Source organism: Lissotriton vulgaris, chromosome 6 (assembly GCF_964263255.1).
Source record: "Lissotriton vulgaris chromosome 6, aLisVul1.2, whole genome shotgun sequence".
NCBI classification, from domain to species: domain Eukaryota; kingdom Metazoa; phylum Chordata; class Amphibia; order Caudata; family Salamandridae; genus Lissotriton; species Lissotriton vulgaris.
Window position 1 is genome coordinate 148,076,908 of NC_141694.1, and position 15,484 is coordinate 148,092,391.

The window sequence follows — 15,484 nt, forward strand, 5'->3', positions numbered from 1 at the left end:
TGGCCCCTGGGGAACTTTGGTATTTCCGAAGGGGCTGCAGACGCTTATGGGGGCCTCCCATACTGCAGATCTCACCAGCGCACATGTAGCGCTGGTGCGATCTCAGGGAGGCATTACGGTATTTGTATGGGGACATGGTCCCATGAAAAGGAGGAAACACTGCCTCTGAACCCACTCCATATTACAGACACAAACACAGAGGCAAGAAGGCGGACTCTCTCGCGAGGGCGACTCTAGGCTCATGGTGGCCCTGGCCAGGGAGCGTAGGTCCGGGCAGGGCGGAGCGCGGAGGCTATTGAAGAGGGAGGAGGGTCAGGCTGTTTGGAAGTGGAACAGAGCCGGAGGCCGCCAAATCTCTGCCAGGGGCCGCCACGCAAATATGTATCCATCCTCAGAGGATTATTATATTAAGGATATATATTGGCGTGGTGGCCCCTGGGGTTTGGTGGCCCTGTGCAGGTGCACAACCTGCACATGCCGAAGGCCGCCCCTGTGACTCTCGCACGGAGGTGCACAGTCAGTGCACCCCCAGAAGGCGCCGATTTGAAGGGAGAAAAGGGGTCATCTTGAAACACCCGCTAGGTTCGTCCTTAGGCTCGTCCAGTCACTCACTGCACAGGCCTGCAGGGGGATCTCTCCCCCCTATTAAATGCAGACCGGGTTGACACCAGCACAGAGAAAAGTGGACTGGCAGCTTCAAACAGACTGTCTGCTTTTCACTAATGCACTGCCTCTGAGGCAAGACCGAGTTTGTCGCTGCCCTGGAGATAGCGTCTTTACTGTAATAGGGCGCACAATAGGGCTTTTGCACCTAGTTAAAGGAGTGCTGAGGCGCCGGCCAGGCCAGTGTGTGCTTTTTTTTGTAAAAATGGACCAGGGCTGATTCAGTGCTATGTAGCAGCTGAACGTACGATTGAAAACGATTGGGGATTCAATACATTTCCAAGAAAAGAGAGAGATGAAAATTAATTTATTTCTCAAAAAATTTGATTGGAAGTGAAGTAATGAATTGGGGCGACAGCGGCTGGGTACAGCGAGCTCAGCTGAGGTTTAAAAATAATAATAAAGCAGCTATGAGTGCTTCCTTCTAGCGATGGGGGACGATGCTTTGAGAAATATAGAGGGATTACGTAAATCATTCAAATTGTCCCGAAGACATCAAGTGCTTCATGAAGATTTGAGTGGGGCAGCGATCAAGAGGGGAGCCAGGTTTAAAGTTCATATGTCACCGGGTCACGAAAGCAACAGGATCGTTCCAATGTGACTGACTTTCTGTCTTCCCTGCAGGATTGGTCCGGGCCCTTTAAGGGAACCCTGGATTCTCTAGGCCGTGAATCCGCCCCTCTGACGTCAGCGGAGATCAGCCTATCACCAGGAGAAGATGTCGAAGAAAAGGAGGACCCGGAAGACGCGGAGTTGCTGCTGTGCCGAGGAGACATCGAGATCCGGAGAGGAAGCAGACGTGGAGAACGAGTAACGGAGGACGCCGAGTCGGACAGGAGAAGTCGAGGACCCTGGACGAAGCAAGCCGACAACGGAACGTCGGAGCAAGAGAGAGAGTCAGAGACCCCGCCGAGGGAGAAGCCAGGAGGCCACGGGTCCCACGCACCGCCCAGCCACGCGCAGGAAGACGCGTGGCTCTGTCAGGTACGGGGTCGTTTCCGCAACCTTCTACTTTTTAAGAAAGGGGGAACTGGGTAACGGAGGGAGTGGGAGGGACCAGGACACACCAGTTGCTTAGTGCACTTCACAGCACTTCGGGTTCTATACTTGTGAGGTCTTTGTTGATGACGGTGGTTCAGTCTCTTCTCTTCCCACGTTAGTTGTCCTCACTCCCTTCCCCTTTAAGTACTTGAAGCCAGGCAGTGAAGTAATTGCCACCTTTCTTTTGTTTTCCTGTGTACACCGGGAAAGCCGCAAAGACCGAGCTGTGGAGACTCCACCCGAAGATAAAGCAGGAAGTTACCCCAAGACCCCAGGAACTGTATATTGACTTTAATGAGCTGTTTTGCGTAGAAACCCTAAATAAACCTGTTCACAAAGACCTTAACAGTGGCTCCTTCCCTCCTTGTATACCCACAAGGTTACATCATAATATGTTGAGCGGTCTTAGTGACAGTCAACGTGGAGAACTGAAGAAATGTAGGAAACGTTGGCCTGCAAGATGAGGCCAGAGTGTTTGATATGAATGAGGATCGCAGGATGAATTAATATGTTACAGGAAACAGGATGAATAAGGGAATTAACAATTTTGAGGACCACTTTAGAGGAACTGGAGGAGTTAGCAATCTTCTCTGCTTAATACGACACTCGGGCCATTCGTACGGAATTTTGTAGGAGCGTAAAACTAGTTGTTAATGGGGAACATGTTAGAGCGGAGTTAGAAGAGCGACAACTAATTTCTGCACATTTACATCAAAAGTTTTCAGCTATTGACTTTTGATTAAACCATGGGCAGAAGGTAGGATGTACCTGCTTGTGGATGTATTTAAAGGAGGAAGTGCATAAAGGCTAGAGATGATCTAAGAGTTAATCCTTTTCACCCTGCAAGTAATTGAGAGGCACAGACTCTCAGTCAAAATGGGGAGGTTGGTTTGTGCCATGCATGTCTAGAAACAGGTGGCGGGATTTGCGATTGGCTGATGAAACACGATCATGGAGGGGGACCAGGCAAACCAAACTGTGTGGTGGTTAGACTATGAGAGCGGGCAGGAGGGAGGTAAACTTACTTGATCTGGATGATCCAGAAGGAGATCCAATGTATGGCCTCCCCTGTGAGTGTGACCTAGTACAAGCTGGAATTGTCCAAGAGTTATGCATACATTTCAGAAACAGTGGTGAGCCAAAGCGCTTGCGGGCATCCACCCAGAGACTGAAATCTCCTAGGAGAATATTCCTAGAGGAATTAACAAATAAAAGAGAAATACATTTGGAGAAAGAGTTGCTAATATTTTTAATTGGTCTTGGAGGATGTAGGTAAGCGAGTAGGTGGCGGACATTGTGATTCTGAGGCAAACAAGTTTGGCATAATCAAAAAGGATGGGATCCAAGCTGGAGATCACAAGGGATTATTTATAAATAATGGCTGAGTCCGGCCATTCCTCTCAGTGCGCGGACATCTAGAGATTCATAGCCAGGGGTAGCGAGTGCAAGATATGGTGGGGATGCCTCACGCGTCTACGACCCTGTTGCCAAAATGATATCGGAATTGAAAACCTGGACTAGAAGACAGATTTGAAGGCAGTGTTTATGAAGAGAGCTTACATTGGCCAAAATGCTTGTTCATTTATGAGGGGGAGGGTGGGGGCTGCGCTATGGTCCTTGAAAGAGCATTGGGAATAGAGGCTGTGGGTTGAGAGCCGGTATGACGAAGAGCTGTGGCATAGTAAATATAAGAAACTAGATTGAGAACTAGTAATAGTTCGTCTAATAGGACTGACGGGTGCTTGCCAAAGAAGAGCCAGCGGAATGAGAAACATGGCTGGCGCTGGGCATGGACAGGCATAGACAAGCTTGCCAATGTCATGTCGCCAGTGCCCCTGCTGTGAGTGCCTGCTGCATGCCCGGGTCTATGGCCGGTTTAAGAAGGCCCTGCACATGGGGAGAGGAAGGCGAGTGGGTGGGTACTATTACCCTCAGGTGTAAAGCTTGAAGAGAGAGCATTGAGGTCAAATAAAAACAGATTGCTGCCCAGCCACTCCGGATGTAGAGACTGTGCACTCCCTCACACCCACTACGAAAATAATCGTAATTAAAATGAAGGTGATAATTTAAAGCATAAATATAATGAGAACTAAAACTGTGTTTCCAATTGGTGAGTTAGAAGTAAAATAACAAGGTAAAGAAAGAAACTGGACATGGGGCCGGGCAGCCCCTAACACACTTGGAAATTAAATTGTTAAAGCTTAACTGTAAAAGTAAGTCTGAGTACTTCTGCTGAATTACTTTGCTATCACTGCAGTTGACTGCATACACAGAAAGAAGGCAAGGGAGGAACCAGCCTGTACTGTACTGTACAACTGCAGGGTTCCAGAGGGAGATAGGCTTATTAATCATTTAATTATACCTTGCAACATATCATACTCATTCCAACTTATGATGCTCAGACTTGCTCCAAGGTCAATTGTTCGGCAGCTAAACTGGGGAGAGTGAGGAAGCTGAGTCAGCCAATGAAGAGAGTGAGGAACCTGAAGCACGTGTTGATTGGGCTGCCAGAGAGAGGTGCAACGTCCTGCAAACAGAGAGACCGGAGGGCAAGAAGGTGAAATGTCTATTACCTTTAAGTCTAGCTTGATGCATAGTTTTCTGGCAATCTTTTGTTCCTAATTCTTTAAAATATATACTAAGTCCGTTGATTCCGCCTAGAGAAGTAGTGCCACCTCACCTTATGCTGTTGGAAGTTTGGTGTATCATTCCAGCTCCTATGAAGCGCTTGCACTGAAATGCATGAGGGACTATTTTACTTCTCACAAGTACTCTAACTCATAACGAATTACATTTGTTTCTCTGCAGCAGGTGTGTTATTGTTTAGTCAGCGCTTCAATGCAATCCAGACCTATTGGCTTCGCCAATACTCGTTATTTATTCATTTTTAATGTCTCAGCAAAAGTGTTCCAACAAAAAGTCTTGAATATAACAAGATGTTAAGTGGCACATAAGCAATTATCAGTCGGTGTGGGTATGTATTGTGAAGGTTGTGGGGTCGATGGATGATCTCATATTTATGTTTACAACAGGTTTGGAAGGATGGTGTATGGTTAATATGATTTCTCCAAACATAATATGATCATAGAGAATGATCATGAAGGAGGCGAATTGAGGGAAAAATGCATTTGAGCTGGGAGAGAATATGTGAGGAGCATTGACATGTTGAGCTGCAGGAGTTTAAAGACAGCTGGAAGTATGTTACAAACTGGAAGGGACATCCTCAGCATTAAGGAGAGGTAAGTGGGGGAGGGCAATGTATGACACTGAAGACAAGGACCAGTAACTTGTAGGGATCTAATCTTGGCTGCAGCCAGCCAGTGTGATGCCCACTAGTCAGGAGTAGTAATGTGTATGGAAAGAATGTGTATTTTGTGGCAAAGTTGTGTATACCTTGTTAAATGGGGTAAAAACGTGCAGGGGGAGACACCCTAGAAGTCACGTTTCCTAGAGGGAAGGGAGGATTTCGGTGGTTGTGTGGAAAGAAATACCTATATGTCAGGCCTTCCTGACAGATCGGGTACAAGTGGTGGCTATGGGTGACTTCGAATCAAGACCCTTCGAACTCCCCGGGGGGGTCCCTCAGGGATCCTCCCTTAGCCCCACTTTATTTAATATCTACGTATCCTCTCTTGCCCCAGTGATTCGATCCTTCGGGTTCAAGTTAACATCTTACGCAGACGACACCCAAATTGTGGTCTCGGTGCTTCCAGGGAAAGAGCTGGGGGTGGCAGCAAGGTTTCAGGACTGTATGTCTGCAGTTAGTTCTTGGATGGCCAAAAGCTGCTTAAAATTAAACTCCTCCAAGACCGAGGTGCTTATTTTTGGGTCAAATACAAATCTCTGGAGTTCCAAGTGGTGGCCCCCAGATATGGGACCCCCGCCATCTCCGGTACAAAAGGTGAAGAATCTTGGAGTCATCATAGACCACCAACTTTCCTTTAAACCTCAGGTCAAGGCGATGACTTCCTCCGTACACTGTACTCTGAAAACCATTAGGAAGGTTCTGCCTTTCTTACCAGAGGGAAGCAGAAAAACGATGGTGACGGCACTCATACTTTCGCGCCTTGACTACTGTAACAGCCTCTTCTTAGAGGCACAACAGGGGGTGCTTAACTAACTTCAGGTTTTACAAAATGCAGCAGCCCGCCTGATCGGGGGCTTGCCCAAGTTCTCATCGGTTACTAAGGAACTAGAAAAGCTACATTGGCTGCCGATGAGGAAGAGGATTCTGTTTAACCCCTTCCATGCTGGTGACGAACCCCAGCCGTCATGCACTACGGTGCTCGTGTGCTGATGACGGCTGGGGTTCGTCATGGCCCGCCCGTGTTCGTCTGGCGGCCGCACACGGGAAAAATCGCGGCCGCACGGAAGGGGTTAAAGCCCTCTGCATTGTCTTTAAGGCATTGCAAGGCTTAGGCCCAGTGGTTCTTCAGGATCATTTTCAGTGGTACAGACCAGGGAGACAACTTAGGTCTGCCACTATGGGACTGATTAAAACATCTCGGATCAGGAAAGCACGCTGGGGGGGGTAGGAGCTATGTTGGGGGAGCAACAAAGGCATGGAACTCACTCCCTCTGATTCTTAAACTAAACACCAATCTGCTAGCATTTAGAAAAAACCTCAAAACATGGCTCTTTACCCTCTAGTCTGGAATCTTATACTCAGGGAGTTACCACTTTAGCGCCAGGACACCGATTGGTATTTGTGCGCTCTACAAGTGTTATAAATAAATAAATTAATAAATAAATTAATAAATAAATAAATATAGATGTTTGCGGTGCTCAATAACTGAAATCTGGCTGGTGCAGCAGTGTTGGCAATGGATGACTCTCTGCTCATAGACTTGTTAAACTGCAGACTGAGCTGTGAGAGATGGTTATATGTCTAGAGGGTTCAGGACAGAGACTGGCACCCATGTGGCTGGAAAAAATACATTATTTCAGTTTGGATGAGCTTAGCAGAGGGGTTTGATTATCATCGAGTGACGATAGATGTGAGGCATTTAGAGATCTGGGTTTGTAGTTGGGGTGGACTCGTGGGAAAAAGAGAAACATTTGCGTGTAATCAGCATACAGTAGATAAGGCAACCTAAAGGGAGAGATTATTTGTCGGAGGTGATATGTAGAGGTCTAAACAGAAAGGGACGTGGACTGAAGGCCCTCTGGGTAGACGTGAGGGGCATGAAAGGGACTACAAAGAAAAAGAGAGCTAGGGCAAAAGCCAATGCAGTATCAGTCCTAGGCTACCAAGATTAGATCGTGTGAACAGAACGATGGTAGTCAAGAGTATCACAAGCAGCAGAAAGACCAAGAGGTTGGAGAACCGAGGAGATGTGACTGTCATTCAAAAACTTTTTTTTAATGAGTGAGGGTGCGGCAGTCAGTGAGGGCAGAAGAGTTAGCAGTGTTCTTAGTAGTGGTAAGACAATTGTGGGTTTAAAACAAGAGAGACAGGTGCCTGTTACTAGAATGTTTAAATAGAGATATTAGTCAAGATAAGACATGAGAGGAAAAGGTCGAGGCTTTGAGTATTTAGAGACTGAAGGGGTCACATGGTGCTAAAGATGACTTGGCAGCTTTGCATATGAGTATAAGTTCAGTGGAAGATGTGGTTGAAAAGGTCGAGAGCTTGATGGACATAGAAGGAAGTATGGGCGAGATGTAGGAGAAAGGACGTGGGCTTTGAACACTGCTGTCAGGTTGGTGCTAACGCCCGGAACCGAAGAAGCGAAATGCAGAGGTAAACATGAGTAATGAGTGTGGGTCGAGGGGAGCGAAGAGTATTGGCGTTGCAGGCAAGACATTGAGAGTGAGAGCAAGGTAGTCATGAGAGTAGATGTGATTATCCAGTGCTTGTTTATAGGATATAACATGCACTACGATTGGGTATTTATTTACTCCATTCCCGAAGAAATGCACACATTTTTGCTTCTTTTTGTTTTGCCTGGGTAGATGCAGTAATCCAAGGCTGTGGCTCTGAGGGTGTCACTGTGGAGAAGATAGCGTTGGGCATAAGGCGTTTCCAGCATGGTGGTGGCCTACAAACCCTTCCCCTGGAGGAAGACATCATGCTCTCTCCCTCGTCTGGCCCTTGGAAGTCTCTTTCTTGCTGGTGTTTGTGATGTCTTAGAGCGTCATGTGCCTAGCCACTGTGAACTGATGAAGCTCCTGACAGCCCTTCAATAGAGGGTGGATTGTAAAAGATAGTAGGGTACCGAAGGGGGGAGCTGTCCTGCCTTTACATTTCAGAATAAACAAAGAAGGAACTTAGCTTTGGAATATTCCAAAGGGGCCCTTCAGTCTTTCCTTCCCTGTGAGATCTTTCGTAATGGTAGTATGTTCTGGAGACAGCTTTCTAAGTTCCCTGGTGGGCAGAGTCCTCAGAGCTACTCTTAGTTGGTAAAAAGTTTCCAGAAGCTCTGTGGTGCAGGAGGCAGAAACCATCTGACCCACGCACCTAGCGTCAACCTTGTCTCTGGGTCTTTGGAGGTCTGCGAGCCAAAATGTGTGATAAACCTTTGGTACTGCACGAAATGCCACCCACAGCACTTGCAGAAAGAGACATGTGACATATGCAGTCATAAACGTAATCTTATATTGAAGGGCATTGTATTTCAGCATCTGACAGCACTCTACAAGGTACATTGACACTTGCCTTTATTTGACACAGCTGCTACCCTTCCCAGACATTCTGGTACTTGTGTTGTTATATGTTGTCAATCAAGGGCTTTTGTAGTGGAGGAGGCATCATCCACAAAGAGAAACACACACATATAAACACGCTCACTCTCTCTCTTTCAAAATGAAGTCCTGTTGTAGTTTTATCAGTCATCTGGTGCTGCTTCCTGTTTCTGATGACTGATAAAACTACAAGAGAACAGTGCAATACCTTGTTGTGCACATCCATCAAAACAAACACACACACACGCGCTCACCCTGGCTCGCTCTTTCTTCTAGACATCCATAGTGAAAGATTCATGCAAGGCACTTTGATGTTTGCTGACCTTATGAAAGCCCCTTTTAACTCTATAAATATTGCAGAAGTGATCACTCAGAGATTTGCTATTCAAAGAGACAGTACACTTAAAAGCAGTACACTTACCAGTTCCTTCCTGAGCCAATTCAAGGCCTCATCAATGTTTTCAAATCCATTCATTTTTCCTGAAGTAATGGTCCTCTTTTCCCGGTGAGAGCTTCCGTTGAGGTGAACCACCGGCGCTTTCCTTAGGCAGACCACCTCCTCGCTAACTTGTCGCTTGTCTTTGAGCTCTGGCTCCACGGAAGGCGCCGGCTTCTTCCATGCTGGGTCCTCCAGCCTGGCCTTCCACTCCAGATATGAGGGCCTTCTGGTCTCCAGTCTTAGTTTCTCGGTCAGAGCCTTCAGGCTCCGTAAATGGTCATCGGGTGGAAGACCTAGGGCGGTTCCCTCGAGTTCAGGTACCTCGGTCACGTGGATTTTTGGTAACGACATTTTATTGCACATCCGAATGAAGAGAGTTCAAACGTAAAATGCAATGTAGTCTCCCACCTGAGTCATAGACAAAGGATTAATTTTCCAGGTTACGCAATTTTTCTTTTTTTTTTCAGAGAGGTGAGTTTCTTGACATCCTTCGGAAGGTCTATTAACAGAATAAAAACAATTTAAAGTTTGGATGATGCATCTAATAAAACATATAAATGCTATGACGTTTAGACGTGCAAGACTACGCAGTGCCATGAAAGCGCTATGCAAGTGACAATCGCAGGTAGTACACTGGCAGGCAAATGCAGGGACAAGTGACAAAAGGTGTGGACAGACTAAAGAGCTGCAGCTTTTGCATCGACAACATCAGCAAAAGTCAAATATTTCACACCAACGCTAAAGTGTTCCTTTTGTCGTTTGAGGAATTTAACAGCTGGTCATTGCATACTATGTGGAGCCCCAGTCACAGACAAAAGTCAAATAACACCTGCAAATGTCTGTCAGTACAGCTGTTCCCAAACGGAGCCACATTCCCCTCTGCTTCAAGTCCCGGCCCTACGCCTTTCACAGAACCTACGGCCAGCTGTACGGAGGTAACTATTTGCAATTACCAAATAGAGTATTTTTGGGAGTAGCTATTTGGTAATGGCAAACACCAGTGGACAAATGTGTGTTTTACACATTTTGCGATTCCCAGTGGGTCGCAAATAGACCTAACTCATAAATCTTATGGCCACAAGCATCAATGTTGCAGTTTGCGAATCCTTAATTGCGAAAATTAAGGAATCGCAATTAAGAATTCGCAAACGGCAATGCATCAAAATTTCGCAAATATTTTTGCGATTTCTTATTTTTCCTTAATTGCGATTCTCAATTTGCGAATCGCAATTAAGGAATCCCATTCCCATTGATTCCTATGGGCCAAGCGGCCCATAGGAATCAATGGGAAGGCATTCACAATTTGCGATTTTCAATTTGCGAATCGCAAATTGAAAATGCAATTTCAAGGGTGCAGGGGGGTCCAAAGAACCCCTCCCTGCACCCCTAAAATTAAACTTAAGTGCAATTTACACACATGCATGTCCCAAGGACATGTGTGTGTGTAAAATGCAACTTTCAAAAAAGCAATTTTGTGCATGTGGGTAAGTTTTCGGTAAATTAGCATGAAGTCTAACTTCATGCTAATTTACCTCTTCGAAATTGCGAATTCTCAATTCTGAAATGATCATGCATTGCATTTAAGAAATCTCAAATTTGCGATTTATTAAATGCAATCGCAATTTTAGAAATCGCAACATGATTGCGATTTCTAAAATTGTGAAAATAGCAAAAAGGCTTAATGAATCCCAAATCAATGAATTGCATTCGCAAACAGCCGAATTTTGCGATTCGCACCGTTTGCGAATGCAATTCAGTTTGATGCATATGGGCACTAATGCAGTAGGTCTCGGTTTGCGACCCATTGGGAATCGCAAAAATCACAGGGATGGTGGTCTGCTGGGGTCAACAGACCACCATGTCTGTGACTGCTTTTAAATACAACAATCTTTTTTTTTTAAAGATGCAGCCCGTTTTCGTTAAAGAAAAACATGAGGCATTTCAAAAAGAAAAATGAAGTTTCATTTTTTAATAGACCGCTCCCTCCCCCCCCCCCCACCCTTGCTACGCCACTGTTGTACCAACATGTGCAAAATGTAATATGAAGGCAAGCAGCTGTGATTTGAGTATGCACAAGACCTCTCCTTTGTAATATGCAAATCAGCCCCTGTTGAGGGTGGCTGTGACCTTGGGCGAGTATTAGTGTCAGTCTATGCTTTGTAGTCATCTGGTGGTTCTGTGTGTGGCATTACTGAAGCCTCTTAAATGCTGACTATTCAGATCAATATCGAAAGAGTCTATTTTTGTTTGCAGGTCCAGGAAGGCTAACGATGGATACGCAAATGGACATATGCCCTATTTTGCCATTTACTTCTGTTTTTATGTGTACGGTATCACACTTTTGCTAAACTTATTTTTCACAGTTTTTATCTTGTCACTGTCCATTTTCTTCACCATTAGACTGTCCAGATCACATGTCTGAATTACGGATTCACATACTATGTGCTGAAAACATCCACTATATCTCAATAGACAGCCCGTCGTTATCAATGGCTTATCGGTAAACGATGGATGGCCATGGTTTAGCTTTATTGGGCACAATGGTGTAATCTGCATTCATGCACCGATTAGAGATGGCAAATGCAATTTTGCACTATTTTGTGATATTGCCTGATTCACGGGACAACGCTGCTCAGTCAGGAAGGCAACATATGTCATCCGACTGCATTGTTTGGAGGCGGACCCCACATGCAAAATCACCTTGACTCAGCTCAGGTACATAGATTTTTAGAGCTCTAGGCAAAATAAAAGTTTGACATTTGGGCGTTCCCCTACCCTAGCGAGCATCAAAGCTTTTGTGAAGCCATAAGCTGCCATCTGGCATTCTGTTGCGGCTTCCTTTGGTGGCAGCATAAGGCAGCTGCCTATAGTGCCCTTAATGAAGACCCAGCCTTGCCTTTGCTGCTGACCTGAGCTATTCTCCTTCCACACCGTCTCATATGGAGACGGGGAAGGACTGGAAGCAATACGGCTTTCTCTTATTTCCTTCATGGTTGCCCGAAGAAAGGGCGACCCTTCCAAGCAGCCATGGTGCTACCCTACACTTAACATACTGTGAAAGGTTGCACCTGTCTGCTTAGAACGAAGGGCTCCAATTAGGAGGACAGGCACAAGGAGTTGTAAAAAGCTCCCTGGCAATATAGATAATTTGTGATGTAAGATGAACAACTTCTAAGAGTTAGGAAGCAATATACTATAACTACCCGCAGACAAAGTAGAGAAAAAAGTCTGCCATAATGTTGTGGGCTGAAGAGAAGTACAATTGCAGAAAAAAATCCGGGACAAAAAGTACTAAATGTGGGTGATGAATGCCATGAAATTGAAAGTGTTGCAACACATCCTTGTCAGATCGAGGCTTCCTCATATATGACGAGGACAGGACATGACTCCACAGGAATCTTGCTGGGCGCGCAAAGTGGGAAGACCACTATCTTGGTGAGGAGAACTCTAACCCTTAGCACACCCACCTTCACGCAGGAAAATTATGTTGTCCTTGTATGGCAGGTGCAAGACGAGAGATCGAATTCCCGGCGTCCTGGCCTTGACCCATCTGTGGTCTCTAATTCTCTGTGCCACCAATGTTCCTCCCTCTTAAGGCTCAGCCTAACATGTTGACCTTGAAATATCAATATCATGCAGGTTCTTTGCAGCCTGTTTGATCTGGTGCGTGTTAGCCTTGACATCAACAATGAAGACCGGCGTGTTATCTTCAGTCTTCTTCACAGTGGACTGCGTGGTAAGCATGGACTTGATGAGAGCAGAATGGTCAAGTTTGTTCCTAAGAGAAGCCATCTTCCTGGCCAATGGGATATCGTTCCTGCATGTCGAGCTTGTCGCCTCCGTATAACTAAGGCCGCTCTCCGATAACTTCAGTCTGCCTATGTAACAGGAACTGATCACGGTGCTCTGATAAGGACAGCAGTGCTCTGAAGTTTGTGTGATACGTTATGGGAACTGAAAAGTGTAGAGGGCAGTTTTGCCATTAGCATGGCTTCGCAGCACGGCCGAATTTTGAAGATTACATCACAGACCAGGCGCTGTTTCTGTTTGATGCAGATCACGAGTAATGTGGGCGCGGTTAATATTTTGTCTATATGTTTGATTTGTGTTGCAATTATTAGTCATGTACTGGGTGTGGAGATTGGGGACCTGAGAGCCAATCTATTGGTAAGTGTGATGTCGGGCGAGATCTTGTATATGAGGGAACTTGGGCCCAGATGTACAAAGCTTCCGTTTGCATTTCTTCAATAGCAGTAGGAATTGCTATTTAGGAAATGCAAAAGGATATGTACTAAATTTACAATTTTCTGATAGCGATTCCGATAAAGTAGGAATCACTAATAGGGAATCGCAAATAGGAAATGTCATTGCATTCTGGGCTATGGGCAAAATAGGAAATGCTTTGCATTTCCTAAATGACGATTTCCTAATACAAAATCACAATTTAAAGAAATGTAAAGTCAAGGGTGCCTCTGGAGTCCCCCCTCGAGGCACTCTGAATTTCCTAGTGCACATGTAAGTGCACATATGCCCTTTGGACATATGTGCGCTTCATGTCAAATAAAAAAATGCATTTTGAAATGCATTTTTGATTTTGAACATGGTTACCATCGACTTGAAGTCGATGGTAATAGCATTGACTAAATGACCGATTTGCATTTAGGAAATGCTACCTATGTGTGCTTTAGGAAACGCAAACAACTGATCCCTATTAACGATTCCTAAATCGCAGTCGCAATTTGAGATTTCTGCAGGATAGAGATATCAAATTGCGACCGCTTTTGGCCCTCTGTAGATCTGAAAAGGCCATTTAGCATTTCTTAACGGGCCGAAATAGCGAGACGGCCCGTTAAGAAATGCTAAATGGCTTCGTACATCTGGGCCCAGTCTATTGTCTCTTTCACTATGTGTGGCTGGGTGGAGGGTCATTGGTTGGGTGTCAGACGAGTGTGTTCTATTTTGTTTCGGAGAGATGTTTTATGAAGAGTGCAGTGATGTCTTGTGTCCTCCTCACCTGCACACTGCAGCACATAAACCTGTTGGTGCGGTTTGCCTCTCCTGCTGCACCTTGTATTTTATGACTGGCCGCCACTTGTGTTCTGGGAATTCTAGAGGAAGTGAACACCTGGTCTTTGTTTAGACACATCCCAGTGCATTCTGACATCTTTATGAGCCAGCTTCACAACTCCCAGGTCTACACTTTATCGCCTTTTCATCCTCTTGATTCATATTTCCTCCACCGCGCTGTCGTTTTCGGTTACTTTGGCAGAACATGTGTTTGCATTTGTGCACTGTTGAGTGGTTCCTGCTTCCCTGTGTGCATTGACCACAGGAGATGGAATGGGAGGGAACCATTTTCTCAAGGTTCGCTATGAAAACATATTATTTAATTAAGTTTCTCCTGCAGAAACCAACGCATCCTTCAGAGCATGTGCTTTCTGATAATAGCGGTTGTTCGTTTACAGGCACTTGCACAGCCTTTCCAAGTACACCTGGCTTACTCCTGGAATCCAGGAGTACCTTTGGAGCACTACAAGAGTAAGGCACAGCAACATCTTTGTGAATCAGACCAATAGTATTTGATTAAAACTGTCCCTGAGGCCGAGTACAAACAGCTTACCGATTTATAGTGCACTGACTGACAAATATCTGCATTGTGGCTTAGCTCTGGACACCGCCTATAGATTGAAACCGATTGCATGCATGATATTTGAGTATATATGTTGCTTCTAAAGACTGATGAACAGTCTTATACACATGTAATTTAAGGCACTGGAAAGGGTCTGTAAATTTAGATACGTGTCAGTTATTCAAGCAATTCATATTTTGTATACAGGCAATTCGGTATTGTGACTAAATGCTGCAGCCAGTGCTTCTTGAACAGCTCACCTAGGTCCTGCAGATAAAGCTCTTCACCACATATTTAGAATATTCAAATACATTACATTTTACATGCAATGAATTTAAATGAATTCATACACTTGGTCAGTGACTATTCTGATAATCTGGTACGGTCCAGCCCTCTTGGACATACACTGTACACCCATGTTCGAGAGGGAATTTGTGTTGTATTTAGCAATAGAGCTGGAAAACCTGGGGTCCTGCTTTGCAAAACATGTTCGCAATTTGAGTGTGTGAATGACAATGGTTGCGAGAAATCCTAGAGGCAGGCATAGGTCGGGTGTCCTATGTATACCCATTTCAGGATACCCAATCAGATACATTTTTACAAAGTTGGTGCCTACACTGAAAATCTGACAGCTTTCACCATAGTCAGCGTCTGCCTGGCCCTAAATGAGTGTTGGTCCCACACTGATCTCTCGACAATGCTCGACACCACCCTCTGGTGGCATCCTAATTTTCTCCAGGAGGGCCGGCTTTAGCACTGGTGACTTTGGTGCGCCAATCATTTTTTGGAACCCTCCTCTCATCACCTCCTTCTCGGATTCACTCACTACGAACCGGCCCAAGTGCCCTTCATCTCCTATAGCCCCTCTCTCACATACACTTCATTTGTTTTAAAGCGCTGGTAAAGGCTGACTTTAAGAATACACACAGCTACACACATAAAACAGACCTGTTCTTTGCTGCAGGCATATTAACCCTCTGTGCTACTTTATGGCGAGTCAAAACTGCCACTAGACACAACTCAGATCG

The 15,484-nt window shown here is 45.4% G+C and overlaps 1 protein-coding gene across 2 annotated transcripts in view; it reads right to left on the minus strand.

The window, feature by feature from the left end:
* FAM167A (family with sequence similarity 167 member A) overlaps positions 1–15,484 on the minus strand; it is a 237,942-nt gene that overhangs the window by 63,417 nt on the left and 159,041 nt on the right. For both annotated transcript variants that reach the window (XM_086926185.1, XM_086926184.1), the window contains exon 2: positions 8,810–9,326. In XM_086926185.1, the coding sequence (XP_086782311.1) occupies positions 8,810–9,190 (381 nt within the window). In that variant the 5' untranslated portion in view covers positions 9,191–9,326. The remainder of the gene's footprint in view (positions 1–8,809; positions 9,327–15,484) is intronic.